Raw genomic sequence first — 21,560 nt, forward strand, 5'->3', positions numbered from 1 at the left:
GATGACCTAAAAAACAAGACAGAGAAAACCAGAATTTGCAAGACCCGCAAACCAGACTACAAACGAAAATCAGTAAAAGGAGTACAGGAAGAGTCGTCTCAGATGAAGGAAGAAAGAAAATAAGAATGAAGAAATATTGGGCAGACAGAAGAGCAAAACACCTTTCATATAAGAATAGACTCTAATAATTATATTACCTAAATATCATATTAAGTTATTGTTGAGCCAAATTGTATCCCTGTGTTACAACTTGTTTACAACTTTGTATTTTTGACTAGAGTGGTCCAATTAAGGCCATAAAATAAATAATAATAATAATAAAAACTGGGATACATTATCGGTGGAGGCTACGGTTTTCGATTCATTCAAGAATAACACATTTCAAGTTAAGTTTTGACGTTTATTTTGAATAATTCGAAAACTACGGACTCTAACCGAAACGTATCCCATTAAAAATCTGACTACTTTAAATATCCTACAAAGTGGTCCTGTTCATTTTTCTGTAGGATTAATAGCTAGCATGTAGCGATCGAGAGAATATGAATCTTGCACTTGGTATTTGAAGGTGTCGCGGGTTGCATAAATCCCAGTGGTAGGAGCAACTGAATCACCTCGTATAGCAATACCACTGTCCCATCGCATTATTCAGTTGCTTTCTCGAACATTTCAATAGTAAGAATCAGACTCTGCAATGACCTTTCTCGTTATATTAGAGAACTGAATTACATCTCTAGCTTCAAAAGGGAGTTAATGATACTTGCACTGAAGCAACACTAAGAGCCGGCCGCGGTGGTCTAGCGGTTCTGGCGCTGCAGTCCGGAACCGCGGGACTGCTACGGTCGCAGGTTCGAATCCTGCCTCGGGCATGGGTGTGTGTGATGTCCTTAGGTTAGTTAGGTTTAAGTAGTTCTAAGTTCTAGGGGACTTATGACCTAAGATGTTGAGTCCCATAGTGCTCAGAGCCATTTGAACCATTTGCCATTTTTGCAACACTAAGGTCTACCAGTGTCTCTGTATGCACTCGTTAGTACATTACATCTTTCTTTGCAAACAGTTCTCCCTCATTTCTCAATGCTTTATTATTATTATTAGCATTATTAGCAGGAGCAGCAGAAGTAGCTTTTTAAGTGGTTGTGTTAACATTATTAGTTCTTTGTCAGGACTGCCTATTCACATTGTCTCTACATACAGTCAAATTATTTTTTATTGTATTAGTACTGTTTTATTAGTATTTGTCATATTAAGCTTATCATTATTTCTTACATAAAGGATGAAAAAAGTATTGTATGTGGAAAACCCTGGTGCCATGTAGGAGAGTGTCTGAAGGCCCCAATCTGACCAGATTTAATAAATAAATCCATGTATATTAGGTATGAAAATTGATGTGAATGTGTTTTCCACATCTACTCCGAAACCGCTTGACCAATTTGAACCAATGTGAGTACACATACACCTCACTGTCAGTCGACAGTCACTGTGGGGGTAATAACCACCTACCCATCAAAGGGGTGGTGGTGTGAATGAAAAAGAACCATAGCTTGCGTCGCTTGAATTCTCAGACTTTGTTCATCCAGTATTTGAGATTGAGACCACAAAACTATGAAAGGAAGAAAAGTTCATCACTTACTACTTTAACACTATTTTTGCAGTAAAAGTGCCACATGAGGCATGAGGTTATAATTTATTACTTCTGTACTACTAACTGTATTCTTGAGAAATTTTGCAGACAGTCTGCACATATACCACTGAATGCAAGTGTAAAATTTTATCATTGGACGACACACCGTTCAGGAGATGTCAAGCCATAAACATAAAGCACAAGGGCAGACGCTGCACACTACGGGCGGGGCGCACAGCTTTATAATACCTGGCCAACGCCGGGTTTCTCTGCCAGTAAATAAAAAAATGAAGATGTTCGGCCACCGCTGCTGAAGTCTGTGCCACGCTGTAGAGGGTGCCCTCCAACAGTCTTCCTGTGTGTGAGGAGGGTTCCTCCGACAAAGAGCTGCTGATTTTAACGGATCGAAAGTACGTTTACCATCTGGTGAGCAAGATGTATGAAACAGGCGAAATGCGAAATACCCTCAGACTTCAAGAAGAATGTAATAATTCCAATCCCAAAGAAAGCAGGTGTTGACAGATGTGAAAATTACCGAACAATCAGTTTAATAAGCCACAGCTGCAAAATACTAACACGAATTCTTTACAGACGAATGGAAAAACTAGTAGGAGCCGACCTCGGGGAAGATCAGTTTGGATTCCGTAGAAATACTGGAACACGTGAGGCAATACTGACCTTACGACTTATCTTAGAAGAAAGATTAAGGAAAGGCAAACCTACGTTTCTAGCATTTGTAGACTTAGAGAAAGCTTTTGACAATGTTGACTGGAATACTCTCTTTCAAATTCTAAAGGTGGCAGGGGTAAAATACAGGGAGCGGAAGGCTATTTATAATTTGTACAGAAACCAGATGGCAGTTATAAGAGTCGAGGGGCATGAGAGGGAAGCAGCGGTTGGGAAGGGAGTGAGGCAGGGTTGTAGCCTCTCCCCAATGTTATTCAATCTGTATATTGAGCAAGCAGTAAAGGAAACAAAAGAAAAATTTGGAGTAGGTATTAAAATCCATGGAGAAGAAATAAAAACTTTGAGGTTCGCCGATGACATTGTAATTCTGTCAGAGACAGCAAAGGACTTGGAAGAGCAGTTGAACGGAATGGACAGTGTCTTGAAAGGAGGATATAAGATGAACATCAACAACAGCAAAACGAGGATAATGGAATGTAGTCGAATTAAGTCGGGGGATGTTGAGGGTATGAGATTAGGAAATGAGACACTTAAAGTAGTAAAGGAGTTTTGCTATTTGGGGAGCAAAACAACTGATGATGGTCGAAGTAGAGAGGATATAAAATGTAGACTGGCAATGGCAAGGAAAGCGTTTCTGATGAAGAGAAATTTGTTAACATCGAGTATAGATTTAAGTGTCAGGAAGTCATTTCTGAAAGTATTTGTATGGAGTGTAGCCATGTATGGAAGCGAAACATGGACGATAAATAGTTTGGACAAGAAGAGAATAGGAGCTTTCGAAATGTGGTGAACAGAAGAATGCTGAGGATTAGATGGGTAGATCACGTAACTAATGAGGAAGTATTGAATAGGATTGGAGAGAAGAGAAGTTTGTGGCACGACTAGACCAGAAGAAGGGATCGGTTGATAGGACATGTTCTGAGGCATCAAGGGATCACCAATTTAGTATTGGAGGGCAGCGTGGAGGGTAAAAATCGTAGGGGGAGACCAAGAGATGAATACACTAAGTAGAATCAGAAGGATGTAGGATGCAGTAGGTACTGGGAGATGAAGAAGCTTGCACAGGATAGAGTAGCATGGAGAGCTGCATCAAACCAGTCTCAGGACTGAAGACCACGACACAAGTACGTTTAATTGGCTCATATCAGCAGATACCAGAGACTATTTCAACGGCTGACTCCTGTCTTCTTCAGTAAATACTGACGAGGTGGGTCCTGCGTTTTCCCGCATTTTCGTCCGAAATGTTGGCTGCAGTGTTGCACAGTTGTCTGGAAGGTCCTCCTACACTAGACCGAAATCACCCTTGGTCGATGACAGGTGACCGAGTCTCGTCCATGATGTGGGGCCCATAAGGTGACCGGGCCACCTCCCTGCTCAACTTCTGGCACTGCACTCCTGACAATGAGGTGTGCTTGATACCACGGCCACCATCAAGTTTATCGTAGTATAGTACTCTTGGCATTTGATACGCTTGGGAGAATACAGGGTGATTCAAAAAGAATACCACAACTTTAGGAATTTAAAACTCTGCAACGACAAAAGGCAGAGCTAAGCACTATCTGTCGGCGAATTAAGGGAGCTATAAAGTTTCATTTAGTTGCACATTTGTTCGCTTGAGGCGCTGTTGACTAGGCGTCAGCGTCAGTTGATGCTAAGATGGCGACCGCTCAACAGAAAGCTTTTTGTGTTATTGAGTACGGCAGAAGTGAATCGACGACAGTTGTTCAGCGTGCATTTCGAACCAAGTATGGTGTTAAACCTCCAGATAGGTGGTGTATTAAACGTTGGTATAAACAGTTTACACAGAATGGGTGTTTGTACAAAGGGAAAAGTTCTGGACGGCCGAGAACGAGTGATGAAAATGTAGCACGCATCCAGCAAGCATTTGTTCGCAGCCCAGGAAAATCGACTCGCAGAGCTAGCAGAGAGCTGCAAATTCCACAATCAACTGTATGGAGAGTCCTACGAAAAAGGTTAGTTATGAAACCTTATCGTCTGAAATTGGTTCAAGCACTGTCTGCAGCTGATAAGATTAAAAGAATCGATTTCTGTGATTTTATCTTTGCTCAAATGGAAACAGATGAATCTTTCGTTTCAAAGATTGTGTTTAGTGATGAAGCAACTTTCCACACTAACGGGAAAGTCAACCGTCACAATGTCTGTATATGGGGCACTGAGAATCCGCGGGAAACAACTCAGTATGAACGTGACTCGCCTAAGGTGAACGTTTTCTGTGCCATTTCAGCCAATAAAGTTTTTGGTCCCTTTTTCTTCGAAGGTGCTACTGTAACTGGACTACAGTATCTGGAGATGTTAGAGAATTGGCTGTTCCCTCAGCTCGAACAAGAAGCACAACAATTCATATTTCAGCAGGATGGAGCGCCACCACATTGGCACTTATCTGTCTGTAACTACCTGAACATCAACTACCCGAGGCGATGGATCGGCCGCCAGGCAGCCCGTGACAGAGCACTTCATCACTGGCCTCCAAGAAGCCCTGATCTTACCCCCTGCGATTTTTTCTTATGGGGATATGTTAAGGATATGGTGTTTCGGCCACCTCTCCCAGCCACCACTGATGATTTGAAACGAGAAATAACAGCAGCTATCCAAACTGTTACGCCTGATATGCTACATAGAGTGTGGAACGAGTTGGAGTATCGGGTTGATATTGCTCGGGTGTCTGGAGGGGGCCATATTGAACATCTCTGAACTTGTTGTTGAGTGAAAAAAAACCTTTTTAAATACTCTTTGTAATGATGTATAACAGAAGGTTATATTATGTTTCTTTCATTAAATAAACATTTTTAAAGTTGTGGTATTCTTTTTGAATCACCCTGTACAATGCTGTATACGAACGCCTGAATCAAACTGTCGTCATTCAGGACGCAGTATATTGTATTCATTCTGCATCGACTAGGAAACATGGAAACGGAAATAAAGTGTCCTGTTAGCGAGTATGCAGATTGCATTCCACATATGGCACGGAAGTGAACAGTGCACTTACATTACTCAATGCAACAGAAGCTCTTTACCCTTGACGTCACTGACTCGTGATGAGTTTTATTACTTTCAGTCTTATTACTGTCGCTACAGTAAGAGTGACACCTTGCAGGCAGCTACAACGATTTCATGTTGCCTGATGATCATCATTTCTTTCAACACTGGTAGCGAGTAAATGTTCAGTATGTCAGCATCTGTTAGCTGCTCATAGATTTCTTCTATTTAGTACACCTGTTTAGAAATTTACTCCTTTAGACGCCAGATTTTGCAGCTACTTCTGACACACTGCGCAATAACACCTATTATCGTGATTACAAAAATAACGTATTGCAGCAGTCAAAATTGGATAACAGAATCTGCAGTAATGCAAATGTTACTTGTGTGGCTGAATCCACACAGGACGATCCTATAACATTTCATCCACTTGCACTTCTCACAAGTGATAGCCGTCGCTGCTTTTAATATTCAGGACACTTGCGAACACAATTTCTGCTAACTGCTACTAAAATTCAAACAAATGGTGTAAAGAAGTTCAGATTGTCAGTCATTGGCTTATGATTAGAGTTCTGCTTGGGCAGAACAGGAACAGAAAATAATGTAACGAGATTGGGAAAACGACCTGCATATGTGTATTATCATTGTTATTATTATAGAACAAGACCATTATGACTGTGCAAAGCACTTAGAGGTGGGCGGTTGTTTTTTTTTTGTGCCCTTATTTCCTTCAGACTCCTCCTTTCTCTCTGACCGTATTATTCCACTCTTTTTCATTGGTTTTTCCTATTGGTCTCCCTACTATTTGTCTCTTTTTTTCTGAAAATTTTTCGGTTTTGGACGTCTTCGGATGTAATTCCTCCGATTTTCAGATTAGTTTTTACATTGACAGTCCATTGTATCGCATCCGTTTTCGCCTTACTCCTGTTGTCAAAGAATTCGACTATTTATTTTGTATGTATGTTAGACTTCATTCTTTTAATATGTCCATAGACTCTTAACGAGCGTTTTATAATCCCACTGTAGATATTTGTGTATAGCCATCACACCCCTTAAAAGCGGCTAAAGAAAGACAGCGCTGATGAGCCACCTCATCTGCAACACCACAAAGTGATTTCTGTATTATAGTAAAGGCCGCAGAAGTAATTCATGTTTAAACCATTGCGGAAACTGGTACACCGATAAACTGCGAGGACCACTATTCTGTAATCAGATTACCCATCGCGTAGTAGAAGTGACCCTTGTTATCAATATTGACAGCAGGGACTTTCGTGCTATAACAAAAACAGACTGGGATGACCTGGTAGTACCAGGAAATAATTTTAGCGCGCTGTTCCATTCCGCTATGTTTTAACCACGTCACTAAGTCTTCACATTTGCTCTTCGCTAACGAATAAGAACTGAACGCACGGCAACGCTGCGACGTCATTTTCCGAAATAAGGCCGGAGACACTGAATGTGTTATCACGCACGGTCGATAAGGATAGCGCGAGGACATATCAGATCACATTCGGTGTATTCGCACAGCAATTGTCAAAAATATCAATAGCCGCAGCATCACGTTATACAGATTTTTGCCATGAGCTCAGCCATTCCGCTGCTTTTTAACGCTACAGTGCACATACAAGGCCACAGAGCCACATGAAGGTCTGACTTTTCAAATTTTCCTGTAATTCTTGATTTCAAACTCCTTTCCAGTGTTTTTCCGCTTACCCTGTGACATCTCTCTTATTCAGTATGAGCTAAACTGTTTTTCTTTCTGCATTATTCAAAATATTTGCCGAAACACCGTTAATGTATATGCAGGGCTTCAGAAGCCTCCTTGCTGTTCTCTGTTCAACACTGACTTATACATTTTTTAGGAGCAGTTATTAATACAACAGTAACCGAAGTACAGGTAGTGTTGGTCTTGCAGCAGTATTAGTAGTAGCATAAGAGCAAAAGCAACAGAAATTACCTCTATTTATTAGAGATATCGAAATACCTCTCAGCTTTATGCAATCACATGTTATATTGTAGCTCGGTATTGTTGTTCTCTGCTGTTACTGCCACAGTCATGGTGAGTTTAGTTTTTTGTTGCCCCAATGCCGGTATTGTCACCATCGTGAGTTGTTTAGCGTTGCACCAACTGTTGTTCAAGGGACAAGTGTTTTGTTATGACTTCGTCAAGAAAAATAAGGGAGTCGGTACGTGCAAATGCAGCTGATATTGGAAGTGTTGTCGCTCAGTGATTCGAAGAAGCTGATTGATGAGAAGAAGGAAGTAGTTTTCAGGACAGAAGTAATGAGGAATCAAACTTTGAAACCGCTGATACGAATGTTCTGGAAGATTACAGTATTTCAGATAGTATGACGTCATCAAAATCTGAAAATGAAGCTCCTCGTCAACAGCTCAGAGGTGATTTCACATGCATTGATAGTAACGGAACCATTTGGAATTTTGGCCCTCCTGCAACTTTTCGTATGCTTGTTCGCAGTATCATAAAGAAGCCGACCACTCCAGCCCGTGGACTTAAGGATGCCTGGGACTATTTCATTTCCAATGAAATACTAGATGAAGTTATCAGCTGCACAGATATATAAGGCAGAAGAGTGGTTGCTTCACATAGTAAACCACGAAGAAACGTTTCTTTTGTTGAAATGGAGGGTTTTCTTTGTCTTTTACTGCTTGATGGTGTTGAGAGGAGTTGTAATGTCCCTTTAAGAGAATTATTCTTGGATGTAAAGGCTAATCCTTCGTATAACGTCAGAAAACTGATTCGAGGATATGTAGAGAGCAATAAAATTCGATGACAGGTGCACACGTGAAGCTCAGTCTGTAGAAGAAAAACTTGCAGCTGTTCACTATGTACGGGGAACTATTTCTTGACAAGTGTGTTAACAGAATGATTCCTAAAGATTCGCTCACAGTTGGCGATTAGTTACTCCCATCCTATGGCAGATGCGGCTTTATCCAGTATATGCTCACAAAATCCGCCAAGTATGGTATAAAGATGTTTTGGTTATGTGATAATACATCTGCATTTGCTATAGGAGGATTTGTGTACACGGGAAGGAAGCTGCATGAATCCTGGACTGAACGTGGTGAAAGATTTTGCTAAAAGCATAGAACGATTCTCCAGAAACATTACTGTTGACAACTCCTTCACTAGTATTTAGCTGGCGGGAGGAATGCTTAAGTAGCAAATTATAGTGGTGGGGACAATCAAACAAAATAAACCAGAAATTACCAATAAGGTGAAATCGTCCGTGCCAAGAACAATGTATTTCTCACTACGCGAGTACTAAAAAAAATCTCTTAAATTTCGGCTACACGATAAATTACAGAAATCTAACGGAAATTCAACTAAATATTTACGGATTACAGTTACGAATAACTTAAACTGGAACGACCACATATATAGTGTTGTGGGGAAACCAAACCAAAGACTATGATTTATTGGCAGAACATTTAGAAAATGCAACAGGTCTATTGAAGATATTGCTTACACCAGGTTTTGTATTGCTGTACGGTGTGGGATTCACATCAGATGAAACTGCAGGAAGACACCGAAAAAGTTCAAAGAAGATCAGATCGTTTTGTATTATCGCGAAATAGGACTGGGAGTGCTATGGTTACGATACGTTAGGGCGGGGGGAGGGGGAGTGGCAATCATCTTCGTTGCGGCAGGATCTTATCGTGAAATTTCATCACAAACTTTCTCCTTCGATTGCAAAAATATTCTGTTAGCGCCCTCATACATAAGCAAATACGATCATTATCATTAAAAAAAGAGAAATCAGAGCTCACACAGAAAGATTTGTGTGTTCGTTTTCACCGCGCTCCGTTCGAGAGTGGAACGGTAAAGAAATACCTTGAAAGTGGTTAACTGAACCCTCTGCCAGGCACATAATTTTGAATTGCAGAGTATTTATCTAGATCTAAATTACTTGCCTTTAGTGGTGAAATCACAATGATGAGTTATGTTCCGAAAAAAAATCAATAATTCTCATTAGCACAATGCATCACAACGTAGACACTGATCGAAAGCAAGCAAAAAACGAACCAGATACAATGAGGTTCTGTAACTTCACAAAGGTTGGAGTGGATCAAATGGACCAGAAAGTGCGATATTACACGTGCAAGAGACAAACAAGGAGATGGCCATTTACATTACGGATGAATATGATAGAAGTCGGAGCAGTGAACGAAGAAATTTTATTGTATTTCCAGTGTCCGACATACGATAGTGAAAGAACCGATAGAAGGCGTTTGTTCCTAATAGATCTAATAGAAGAAATGGTAAGACCACTAATTGAGCTTCTAATTCATTTACCTAATCTCCCAAAGAAAACAACTAAGGCCTTGTACAGATGCGGTGTGGAAAAACATGTCTCATCACTGAACAAGTTAGCTGTATCAGGAAAGAGGAATGATGAAAATATTGTCCACACAACAAACATACGAAAAACTCCAAGGTATGTGTAAAGTGTAGAAACAATGTCTGTAAAGAAGTCAATGACATTATTCATGCCTCTTGTTTGTCAGGTGTTGTAAACTAACAAAAATGCAAGAGTTTGTGAAATGTAGAATAGTTGTTTGTCAAAATAGACCTTGTAATTCATATTATTGTGAACGATAAAGATGTTGTAACACAAACAGGTTAAATTAAGAACTCTTATAACATGGAGAAGTGCAACTTGTAGGTGCATTGATATAATTATTATTTGCATATGTTGTATGTAAGTGATTGTAAATGATAAAAATAAACTCTCAAAGATCTTTAAAAATTAATAAGGTATTACTCTGGCCCACCAGACTCTTTAGTAGATCTTAGGAATATTTCAGTCTGTCACTAACTTAGAAATAACTAAATTCAACTGTAAAAAATGAATACATAAAAAGAGAAAAACTTAAAATGAGGATAGGCCTCGCAGGGCATGCTTGTGCATTCACGTGTGTTTTCAACAGCATGCATACTAGGGTTAATCACTTCACAAAACTCCACATTCGCACTTCGATCACGAAAAAAGGAAGAACGTTTCAAAGGAATGTGTAACTTTTTGCCAAATAACACTGATTTATTACACCTTTGAAGATGCTGGTAATAGTCGTCTGTTACAACAGAAGGCATTGTTCCCTCAGCGACTTGGGATTATCTAGCCTTCAGATTCGTTTTCATTCAAACATCGATTTTTGCGTGCAAAAACACTTCACACACGTATGTTATATTGTCTAATCTTCTTTAATCATGCTTTATGTAAAATGTTTTATATAGTTGTATGCAGCAAATTACGTGTGTTACTACTTTCTTTATACCGAATGAAACGTATTTTAAAAGAAACGTTGCGAAATATTTTATGGCACTGTATCTCCACTATATAGTTACTGAAATCTGTCAAAGATGAACTTTGGCGGAGGAAAAATAACATTAAATACTTAATGTGGTCTTCAACCAAGGAAGTAAAACTTTTGGCACACGTAACGCATGAGGAACAAAGACATTTGCTTTTTATACATTGTTCAAGTCAGTCAGGTTCAGATGGCTGAAGCAGTGAAAATCACTCTCCAGTTATTTCCGAAATCGAATACTGAGTTCCTATGGACGGAAGAAAATGGAGGCAAGAAAGACGTGAAGCTCGGACCATGACCTGGGGATGAAACGCCGATTTTAATACGATAGGAATGTTACGAATTTCAAATCACCGAATAGTCTTGTTGAGCTGGGGGTGTGGTTTGCTTTGAAACATTTGAATAGGATACGACCTGCTAACTGCAAGCTGTATAACATTTTTCTACTGAAGAAAAGCAAGATCATACATCGTTCCACATTGTTTTGTTAAGGGAGATCAGATTTCTCTCTTTTTGCCTCTGATATTTGAAAAAAAAAATGCATGTTTGTTGTCACTGGGACAAAACAGATTTGATAGTTTTTGTGTAATTGTGATAGAGCCACGAGTGGCAGAAACTGCACAAATATTCTCATGCATATTTTAGTAAAGGGAATATTAAACACGTTAACACTTCACGAACAATTTGCGTAGAAACTTTGAAATGATACAGTCATACTAGTAATATACAAAATTTTAACGAAATTTTCTAGTGAAGAGAGGTGTATGCTGCTGATATGAAGATAGGCAGCTACTGTTTGTTTTCACCAAAGGAGAAAATTAGCAACACAAAAGATACTGGTAACTAACTGGTTAGGGAACAACACAAATACACTCCTGGAAATGGAAAAAAGAACACATTGACACCAGTGTGTCAGACCCACCATACTTTCTCCGGACACTGCGAGAGGGCTGTACAAGCAATGATCACATGCACGGCACTGCGGACACACCAGGAACCGCGGTGTTGGCCGTCGAATGGCGCTAGCTGCGCAGCATTTGTGCACCGCCGCCGTCAGTATCAGCCAGTTTGCCGTGGCATACGGAGCTCCATCGCAGTCTTTAACACTGGTACCATGCTGCGACAGCGTGGACGTGAACCGTATGTGCAGTTGACGGACTTTGAGCGAGGGCGTATAGTGGGCATACGGGAGGCCGGGTGGACGTACCGCCGAATTGCTCAACACGTGGGGCGTGAGGTCTCCACAGTACATCGATGTTGTCGCCAGTGGTCGGCGGAAGGTGCACGTGCCCGTCGACCTGGGACCGGACCGCAGCGACGCACGGATGCACGCCAAGACCGTAGGATCCTACGCAGTGCCGTAGGGGACCGCACCGCCACTTCCCAGCAAATTAGGGACACTGTTGCTCCTGGGGTATCAGCAAGGACCATTCGCAACCGTCTCCATGAAGCTGGGCTACGGTCCCGCACACCGTTAGGCCGTCTTCCGCTCACGCCCCAACATCGTGCAGCCCGCCTCCAGTGGTGTCGCGACAGGCGTGAATGGAGGGACGAATGGAGACGTGTCGTCTTCAGCGATGAGAGTCGCTTCTGCCTTGGTGCCAATGATGGTCGTATGCGTGTTTGGCGCCGTGCAGGTGAGCGCCACAATCAGGACTGCATACGACCGAGGCACACAGGGCCAACACCCGGCATCATGGTGTGGGGAGCGATCTCCTACACTGGCCGTACACCACTGGTGATCGTCGAGGGGACACTGAATAGTGCACGGTACATCCAAACCGTCATCGAACCCATCGTTCTACAATTCCTAGACCGGCAAGGGAACTTGCTGTTCCAACAGGACAATGCACGTCCGCATGTATCCCGTGCCACCCGACGTGCTCTAGAAGGTGTAAGTCAACTACCCTGGCCAGCAAGATCTCCGGATCTGTCCCCCGTTGAGCATGTTTGGGACTGGATGAAGCGTCGTCTCACGCGGTCTGCACGTCCAGCACGAACGCTGGTCCAACTGAGGCGCCAGGTGGAAATGGTATGGCAAGCCGTTCCACAGGACTACATCCAGCATCTCTACGATCGTCTCCATGGGAGAATAGCAGCCTGCATTGCTGCGAAAGGTGGATATACACTGTACTAGTGCCGACATTGTGCATGCTCTGTTGCCTGTGTCTATGTGCCTGTGGTTCTGTCAGTGTGATCATGTGATGTATCTGACCCCAGGAATGTGTCAATAAAGTTTCCCCTTCCTGGGACAATGAATTCACGGTGTTCTTATTTCAATTTCCAGGAGTGATACAGTCATACTAGTAATATACAAAATTTTCTAGTGAAGAGAGATGTATGCTGCTGATATGAAGATAGGCAGCTACTGTTTGTTTTCACCAATGCAGAAAATTAGCAACACAGAAGATACTGGTAACTAACTGGTTAGGAAACAACACAAATAATTATTCTACTGGGACTGGCGACCGACTGTTCACCGGTGGAGCTTCTAGAGACGAGTTGTACTGACCACAGCCTACGTTACAAGTACTGGCACTGCAGTTCTCAGGACTGCTCAAATAAACAATTAACTTCGCGCAAACTTCGCGCCGTAAGTGCGACTTCAGTTGAATGGTACGTTGATTTGAACAACATAATTAATTTCTGAAAACAATTTTTCGTAATTGTTGTGTTAGCAATAGTTCAACTTAAACATTCCGACAAACTTTTTACATTAAATATAAGAAAGAGACATTACAAATAAAAATAACCTCCAAGAGCTACGAAATTACATAGATGGGCAGCAGCTCAGCCACATTTCCTTATTTTAAAATCATCTACGTTTCAGCGATTCGAGATGTCTTTGTTTAGAGGCGAACAACGGGGCCGGGCGACCGATTAGATGTTCACGTAACGCGCGCATCTTTTGCCTCGGAGCCGCCTTGTGATGTTACATCATCGTCTGCAGTGACGATTCAGCCTCATTAACGGAGGTGATAGGTCACAGAAAATTTCTCCGTAATTACAAGGTGACAATTGTTTAATTGTATAAAATAAAATCGCCATAACTTCTGAACGGTTTGCGTTAGGTCAGACTACACGGTTGGCCGCGGAGCATGATGGCAATTAGTATGTGAAAATAGTTTGATTTAGCGACGAAGTCCACTTTCATGTGGTTGGATTCGTCGATAAGAAAAATTGGCGCATCTGGGGTACTGAGAATCCGCATTTTGCGATCGAGAAGTGTCTTCATCCTCAACGGGTGAATACGTGGTGCGCAATGTCTTGTCACGGAATAATCGGTGCGATATTCATCGATGGCACGGTGACTACCGAACGGTACGTGAAGGTTTTGGAAGATGACATCATCCCCATTATCCGAAGTGGCCCTGATTTCGACAATATTTTCTTCATGCAAGATCCGTCGGCCCTTCGAAGCAGGAGAGTGTTTGATGTCCTAAATTCGAATATCTGTAGTGACGTTTACATGTTGAATGAAGCGTGTGCACTCCGTAGTTTGTGACTAATTTACATTTTTTCACATGTTGTTGTTGTTGTGGTCTTCAGTCCTGAAACTGGTTTGATGCAGCTCTCCATGCTACTCTATCCTGTGCAAGCTTCTTCATCTCCCAGTACCTACTGCAACCTACATCCTTCTGAATCTGCTTAGTGTATTCATCTCTTGGTCTTCATCTATGATTTTTACCCTCCACACTGCCCTCCAATGCTCAATTTGTGGTCCCTTGATGCCTCAGAATATGTCCTACCAACCGGTCCCTTCTTCTGGTCAAGTTGTGCCACAAACTTCTCTACTCCCCAATCCTATTCAATACTTCCTCATTAGTTATGTGATCTACCCATCTAATCTTCAGCATTCTTCTGTAGCACCACATTTCGAAAGCTTCTATTCTCTTCTTGTGCAAACTATTTACCGTCCATGTTTCACTTCCATACATGGCTACACTCCATACAAATACTTTCTGAAATGACTTCCTCACACTTAAATCTATACTCGATGTTAACAAATTTCTCTTCTTCAGAAACGCTTTCCTTGCCATTGCCAGTCTACATTTTATATCCTCTCTACTTCGACCATCATCAGTTATTTTGCTCTCCAAATAACAAAACTCCTTTACTACTTTAAATGTCTCATTTCCTAATCTAATTCCCTCAGCATCACCCGAGTTAACTCGATTACATTCCATTATCGTCGTTTTGCTTTTGTTGATGTACATCTTATATCCTCCTTTCAAGACACTATCCATTCCGTTCAACTGCTCTTCCAAGTCCTTTGCTGTCTCTGACAGAATTAGAATGTCATCGGCAAACCTCAAGGTTTTATTTCTTCTCCATGGATTTTAATACCTACTCCGAATTTTTCGTTTCTTTCCTTTACTGCTTGCTCAATATACAGATTGAATAACATCGGGGAGAGGCTACAACCCCGTCTTACTCCCTTCCCAACCACTGCTTCCCTTTCATGTCCCTCGACTCTTATAACTGCCATCTGGTTTCTGTACAAATTGTAAATAGCCTTTCGCTCCCTGTATTTTACCCCTGCCACCTGTAGAATTTGAAAGAGAGTATTCCAGTCAACATTGTCGAAAGCTTTCTCTAAGTCTACAAATGCTAGAAACGTAGGTTTGCCTTTCCTTAATCTTTCTTCTAAGATAAGTCGTAAGGTCAGTATTGCCTCACGTGTTCCAGTATTTCTACGGAATCCAAACTGATCTTCCCCGAGGTCGGCTTCTACTAGTTTTTCCATTCGTCTGTAAAGAATTCGTGTCAGTATTTTGCAGCTGTGACTTATTAAACTGATTGTTCGGTAATTTTCACATCTGTCAACACCTGCTTTCTTTGGGATTGGAATTATTATATTCTTGCACATTACTACTTACGTGATTCCGGACGTGTTTAGAAAGACACCAAGTACTCACACGTCAGGTCGCTGTCGTTGCCCAAGCCGGCGTTGTTGACCAGGATGTCGACGCCAGACAGGTTCTCCCTGATCCACTTGAACGCCGCGAGGATGCTCTCCTCGCTGCCAACGTCGCCCTCGACAGCGTGAAGTGTGCCAGGCGCGTCCTTCAGCGCGAGCGCCTGTCGACGGAAGTCCTTCAGCTCGGATATCCTCAGTTTCCGAAACTTGAGTCTAGAATAACGTTGAACTCGGGGCATAAATGGAAGTTTGAAAAAAGTTATGATCACGACCACGACTTGAGTTGATAACATTAACCCAACTTCTTATCAATGGGAGGTAGTAACGTCTTACTTTCTCATGGCGCTAACGATTCCAGGAAGAGTGAGTACAAGTAGCTGATTTTTAACTGCAGAACACTATTCTCCGACCAATATGTCCTCGTAATATCTGCGTAACAATTAAATCCCATTAACCCACTCTATAGCCGGCCGCGGTGGCCGAGCAGTTCTACAGTCCGGAACCACGCGACTGCTACGGTCGCAGGTTCGATTCCTGCCCCGGGCATGGATGTGTGTGATGTCCTTGGGTTAGTTAAGTTTAAGTAGTTCTAAGTTCTAGGGGACTGATGACCTTTGCTGAGAGCCATTTTGAAACCACTCTATACCAAGGTATCGTGGGGACAAAGGGGGGGCGGGGGCTATTTGGTTACTTGGGTGCTTGGTGCTTACCTTCTGAAAACATCGTAATTTAGTCTGCTACTCTATATTTTAACGTTTTGAAAAGAAATATTTATCATTGTTATGATTTCTTATATCAGATTCCGTAAATGTTGCAAAATTTTCAGTAAAACTTAACCCAAAAATTTAAGTCTTAGCAGGGAATGTGACGTTTCGCAACAAATGTCATAATAATATTTTCAGGTTCAGAACCATTCTTACACATCTAGATAACCAACGACAATTAACTAAATTTATATTTTTAAAAATTTTTGTTCTGCTCATAAAGTACAGTTGTACTCGGTGCAAACATAATGGAAAATGCGTTGATATTGATCAGACTGAGCAAAAAGATATTTTCGGGTACTGAACTCATATATTGTTCAAATGGCTCTGAGCACTATGGGACTTAACTTCTAAGGTCATCAGTCCCCTAGAACTTAGAACTACTTAAACCTAACTAACCGAAGGACGTCACACAGATCCATGCCCGAGGCAGGATTCGAACCTGAGACCGTAGCGGTCGCGCGGTTCCAGACTGTAGCGCCTAGAACCGCTCGGCCACTCCGGCCGGCTGAACTCATATATCGGGACCCATTTAACAAGTGTGTTGTTAATAAAAGTTACACATTAAATGAATTTTTTTACGTTTTTTTGTGGGCACAATGTAACCCCCATGCCCTTGGTATTACGCGTTATGGAAATTGCGTTGGTATTGTTAGGGTTAATGAACATTGTCTTCCAAGCAGTGTATGTAATATTGTCTACACCCCACAACAAATTCAACAAGGCAATGAAAAAGAAGCGTATAACTAAATCTCGTTGATTTGTTCACGTAATATTGGTCTAAATCCTGTTTTACACGAGCGACTTTCTTATATAAATCGACTTCTCAAAGTGCGTACATATTTTGTACCTCCGTATAAATCAACAACCAACCACTACTAGAGTGTGTGTACGACGTCAATGATCTACAGATTGTGTTAAGTGTGTTCTGCATGCGCTGAGATAAGGGACTACGGCGGCGTCTGCTAACATCTCAAGTTAACCTATTGTGGCCGAGGTCCCTCCTGTTATAGAAATGGATTTTCTGCTTTCGTGTCTCATTAATCTTTATTGTGTTGTTTCGTTTGTTTTCGTGACACATCGATAAGTGTCACAAGGTCTTGATATTTTTTTCCTACAAGTGTTCTCTTACAAGATAGACGAAATACCTGAAAGCATAAAGGCATTTAAGTTTTGCAGAGAAAAAACCTACACTGATCATAAATACAAACGTAAATAGATTAACGTATTTTCATGAAAATTACATCAACAGTGAAGAAGTCAAAAATATGTGTCGAGAAAAATAATTTTCATGTTTTTGGCACTTGGTAAGGAAATAAGATACAAAGGATAAAGCAAAAACGTGCTATTTGCTTCTATCAGCAAATGAATATATATGTTCTGAAACGTTTGGATGACACGTTTCGTATTCTTTCAGTTCCCAAGAGTGAAAGGAATTCATCACGCGACCTTTGAGAGAATGTCCATTATGAACTCTTCTTTGGTCACTGATACACTTTATTATCCTCGCTTGTTCCTACATCATGTACTGTAGTCTGATATTTTCGTGAAAAGGATAGTCCCTCATAACCTCACTTTCACAGTTAAAATGTCAAACTGCACAGCAGACATCTCTCACATCACACGCAATTTTTGGCCCCGACGTGTAAATGAAAATGAACTCTCGAAACATATGAGAGTCAGTACAGGAATAAAACGCCAGGGGCGCTGCAATAGACTCCTGTCTTGGATAGGAACAGAGTCAAGAAAGTCGATCGTGTAAAAGGAGCTTAACACACGTCTCTTCCCACTAAAACACACACAAACAAGCTTGGACAGACATACATGAAATAGACAAAATCAAAATACACTCACAATTTGCTGGTACTGTATATTGGTGCAGAGACATTAGAAATATGTTGAATCTAGTTTATAGTATAAAACGCGTACTAGGAACCGAGAAGTCGCGGGATGGAATCCCGGTCGAACCACGGAAATTTTTCACTCTTCCTTTTTCTCTTCTTCTGTGATACGAACATTCACGAGATTCTACATTAAATTGTAGGTCGCATCTTCCCGGTAGTACTAATGAGGTAATTTAGGGACACGCAAGTGGCAGAAGTGGCTTCCAATTGGAAGACAAGCATCGGGCTGTCGAACCATAAGAAGTTACTGATGGGGAAAACGATATATGCCACGGGAAATATTTAAGAGAAAGGAATTATTTATACATTTCACCGGAAACTTTCCGTGTGCAAAGTCAGATGAGGATGAAAGCTGTAAGCAGCAGAAATACGTGGAGATTTAATATCAAAGGAAAGGCAGCTGTGTTATAGATGTGCTTTCAGTTAACTAAATTTCAAGCTGATGTGACGCACCGGTTACGAAAATAGTTTGGTAAGAGGTGAAACTCATCTGGTACAAAGATGCGGCAGCAGCCAGAAGTCAGTTGTGGACGAATTTTAGTAAAGGAGCATTCTAACGAGCAGTACTTGTAGTGGTTAGGAAAGCTCTTTGTTAGATTTCTCTGGCACCTACAGCCTGCACAGGGATTGAATTCCTTGCATTCGTGGGCAGGAGACATTCCCTAGAATTTTGTCGAGGCTCTTGCGGACGTATAATCATACGTTACTTTTAGCCGCTGAAGCAATCTGACAATAACAATGCTCCGCTTTTCAAAGCAACGTCACCTTTAATGTGGAAGTATTTTAATGTGATTTTTTTTCTTAATATGTTCTCTGGGATGTCTACTCTGTTTCAGAGTTCATCCCAAGTTCGCCAGAAACTCCACTATCGACTTTCAAGGCGATTTATGAAAAAGCGTCTCCGAAAACCATTCTCAGCGGGAACAAAATAGTTGATACGTAATTTCATCGACGGCCTAACAAACATTACAGAAATAATGAACTTGAGATCGGACTGTTACAACTTCTGCACAAAAGCGGATGAAAAGGGCCTCGTTTGGATCTGGAAGGACTGCAGTGTGGTCCAGACATCGCTGGCTACAGGTATGTTTAACGTAACTACAAAAAAAGTAACGCAAACCTTTAAACGCGATTTTTTCGAAACCACATTTTTCATATTGGCAGGATACATAACACGAAAACCGTACACAAGATTTCGATCGGAATTTTATTCTGGCATTATAAACTTAGTTCTCTACCAGTGTGCGTAGCCGTTTTGTGATTTCTTCAGAAGTCTATTTTCGGTGCAAGCCTTTGTCTCGATTTTGTAGGCGAAGAAAATGACGATAGCTTTAGCACGTCACCGTTTTGTTAATTCTTGATATTTTTCTATTATGTTCCGCATGCTGATAGAAAATAAATTGAAAATGACTTATAGAACAAATTATTCTGTTATTGGTCCAGTGGGAGGTCTTTGGGAATTGCAGGCGATGAACGACGTTCCGGCTGCGACGCGTCCTTCCATATGACACAACTATAGTAGGGAGCGTCCGGTGTGAAAAAAAAAAAAGATTACTTAGAGTCAAAAGTGTAAAGAATAAAACTAAACCATCAGATTTGGCATTAGTCTTTATTTTGCATGCAAAAAAGAATCGCGAAAATCACCTATTACTCTTGCTTTCAAAGACGGATACCTCGTTAATATACATAACACTTGAAAACAAAGTAGTCTTCCTTAGTATTAACTTGGCCCAAAGAAATTACGTAAAAATTTAAAGTACTTATAAGTATCGCAGACACACGTATTTATGTATTTATTTGTTCATCGTCCTACCTCCTTCCTTCTATCTCTCTCCCTCTGTGTGTGTGTGTGTGTGTGTGTGTGTTTTTTTTCCACTCTCTCAGTCCATATCCAGCAGTCACAGTAGCCTCTACTTCATCTATTACAGCAACTACCAGTTAAACAAGGGCGCTCCCATCACGACCGTATATTAACATCCATATCTTCCGCCAGTTCAATAGCCGAATCATCATCGTGTCCATCTGGTTCATCGCCCACACTAGGCATTTATAGGAATGGAAAGTAATTCTGGACTGAAGTTCTCAAGAGTGCCACAAGTGTCAGCACTCTCGCTCTCCTTGTCGGGCAATGACATCGAATCGATTATAGCCTCTTACAAATAACATTTCTACTTTACGTAAGTGCCGCACTTCAAGATATCAAATCTAACATCGACCGGATGAATCACGGTTTATGGTTTCAGAGGCGAAATCTGGGACTTAGACTAAACGCAAGAAATCCTTAAGCAATTTTAGCACCCTGTCAGAAATTAATTAGTTCTGAAATCCACGAACAGATGACACATGTTTATCCCGATACCACACCACAAAACGGGTGAGCAGCTCATACAGGCAGAAAATACTAGCGCCACACGCTGGAAGACTTCTGCTTGCGTCCAAGTTTCGCAACGTATTTCTACAGGGTGTGAAATATAAACTCGCGCAGTTACTCGTTCTGCCGAATCTTCAGCGTTTCGATGTAACATGGTACGAGTAGAGAAAACGCTAGACGCTTAGGATTGCGCATGACTGCATTTATACGCTACATCTGCGACTTTCGTCGGTTTGACTTATTAGTGACTCATCACACACTTCGCACGTACACAACCCTGCTCTTGCGAAGCGTATTCGGGAAGTAAGGTCCGATTACGAGCGAAATGGAAACCACGGTGAAAATCCGATGGTGCTTTGCACAGCTGAGTTGGGCAGTGTATTTTGTGTGCGTGTCGATCGCTTCACGTCGCTCTTTTAAGTTCAGAGCGCAAAGTGATCACGTAGAAATACTTAAAACAACAGCGCCTCTCGCTAAGTATGTAGATCTGGTGAGAGATTTCGCCTTAAGCTATGCAGCTCACATAACATAAAAGTCACGCGTTTTCCTTTCTTCACGATAATTTTCAGCCGCATTCTGCAGGGGGAAATGATGACGCTCCTGCAGCGTTTTCGATGGAAAGTGTTTGACTGTCCACAATACAGCCCTTAACTGGGTCTCTCCGTTATTCATCTCTGCTCGCATGAACCGCTGGCTACGAAGACAACATTTTGGCACAAACAACGAAAGGCAGACCAGCGTAGAGAATTGGCGGAAAGCACAGGCGGATGCTTTGTGTGACGGGATCATTGGGAAGTTTGTACAACGCCACGATAAATGTCTAACAAGAGGAGGCCGCCAATTGTGAAATTCAGATTCGATTCATACTGCGCATAATAAAAGCTCATGGCCAGAGGTGTAATGTGGCAAAGCACCAAGATGCACTTCTCAGCCGTTGTCGAGAAAATCGACAGTTAAAAGAAACCGA

General features: G+C 41.5%; 1 protein-coding gene across 5 annotated transcripts in view; it reads right to left on the bottom strand.

Annotated features, from left to right (window-relative positions):
* LOC126143726 (dehydrogenase/reductase SDR family member 11-like) overlaps positions 1-21,560 on the bottom strand; it is a 151,742-nt gene that overhangs the window by 126,928 nt on the left and 3,254 nt on the right. For 4 of the 5 annotated variants that reach the window (XM_049915443.1, XM_049915445.1, XM_049915446.1 and 1 more), the window contains exon 2: positions 15,553-15,715. The exons of the other annotated variant lie outside the window; for it this stretch is intronic. In XM_049915443.1, the coding sequence (XP_049771400.1) occupies positions 15,553-15,715 (163 nt within the window). The remainder of the gene's footprint in view (positions 1-15,552; positions 15,716-21,560) is intronic. 5 annotated transcript variants of the gene reach the window in all.

The sequence above is a fragment of the Schistocerca cancellata genome, chromosome 2 (genome assembly GCF_023864275.1).
Source record: "Schistocerca cancellata isolate TAMUIC-IGC-003103 chromosome 2, iqSchCanc2.1, whole genome shotgun sequence".
Lineage (NCBI taxonomy): Eukaryota > Metazoa > Arthropoda > Insecta > Orthoptera > Acrididae > Schistocerca > Schistocerca cancellata.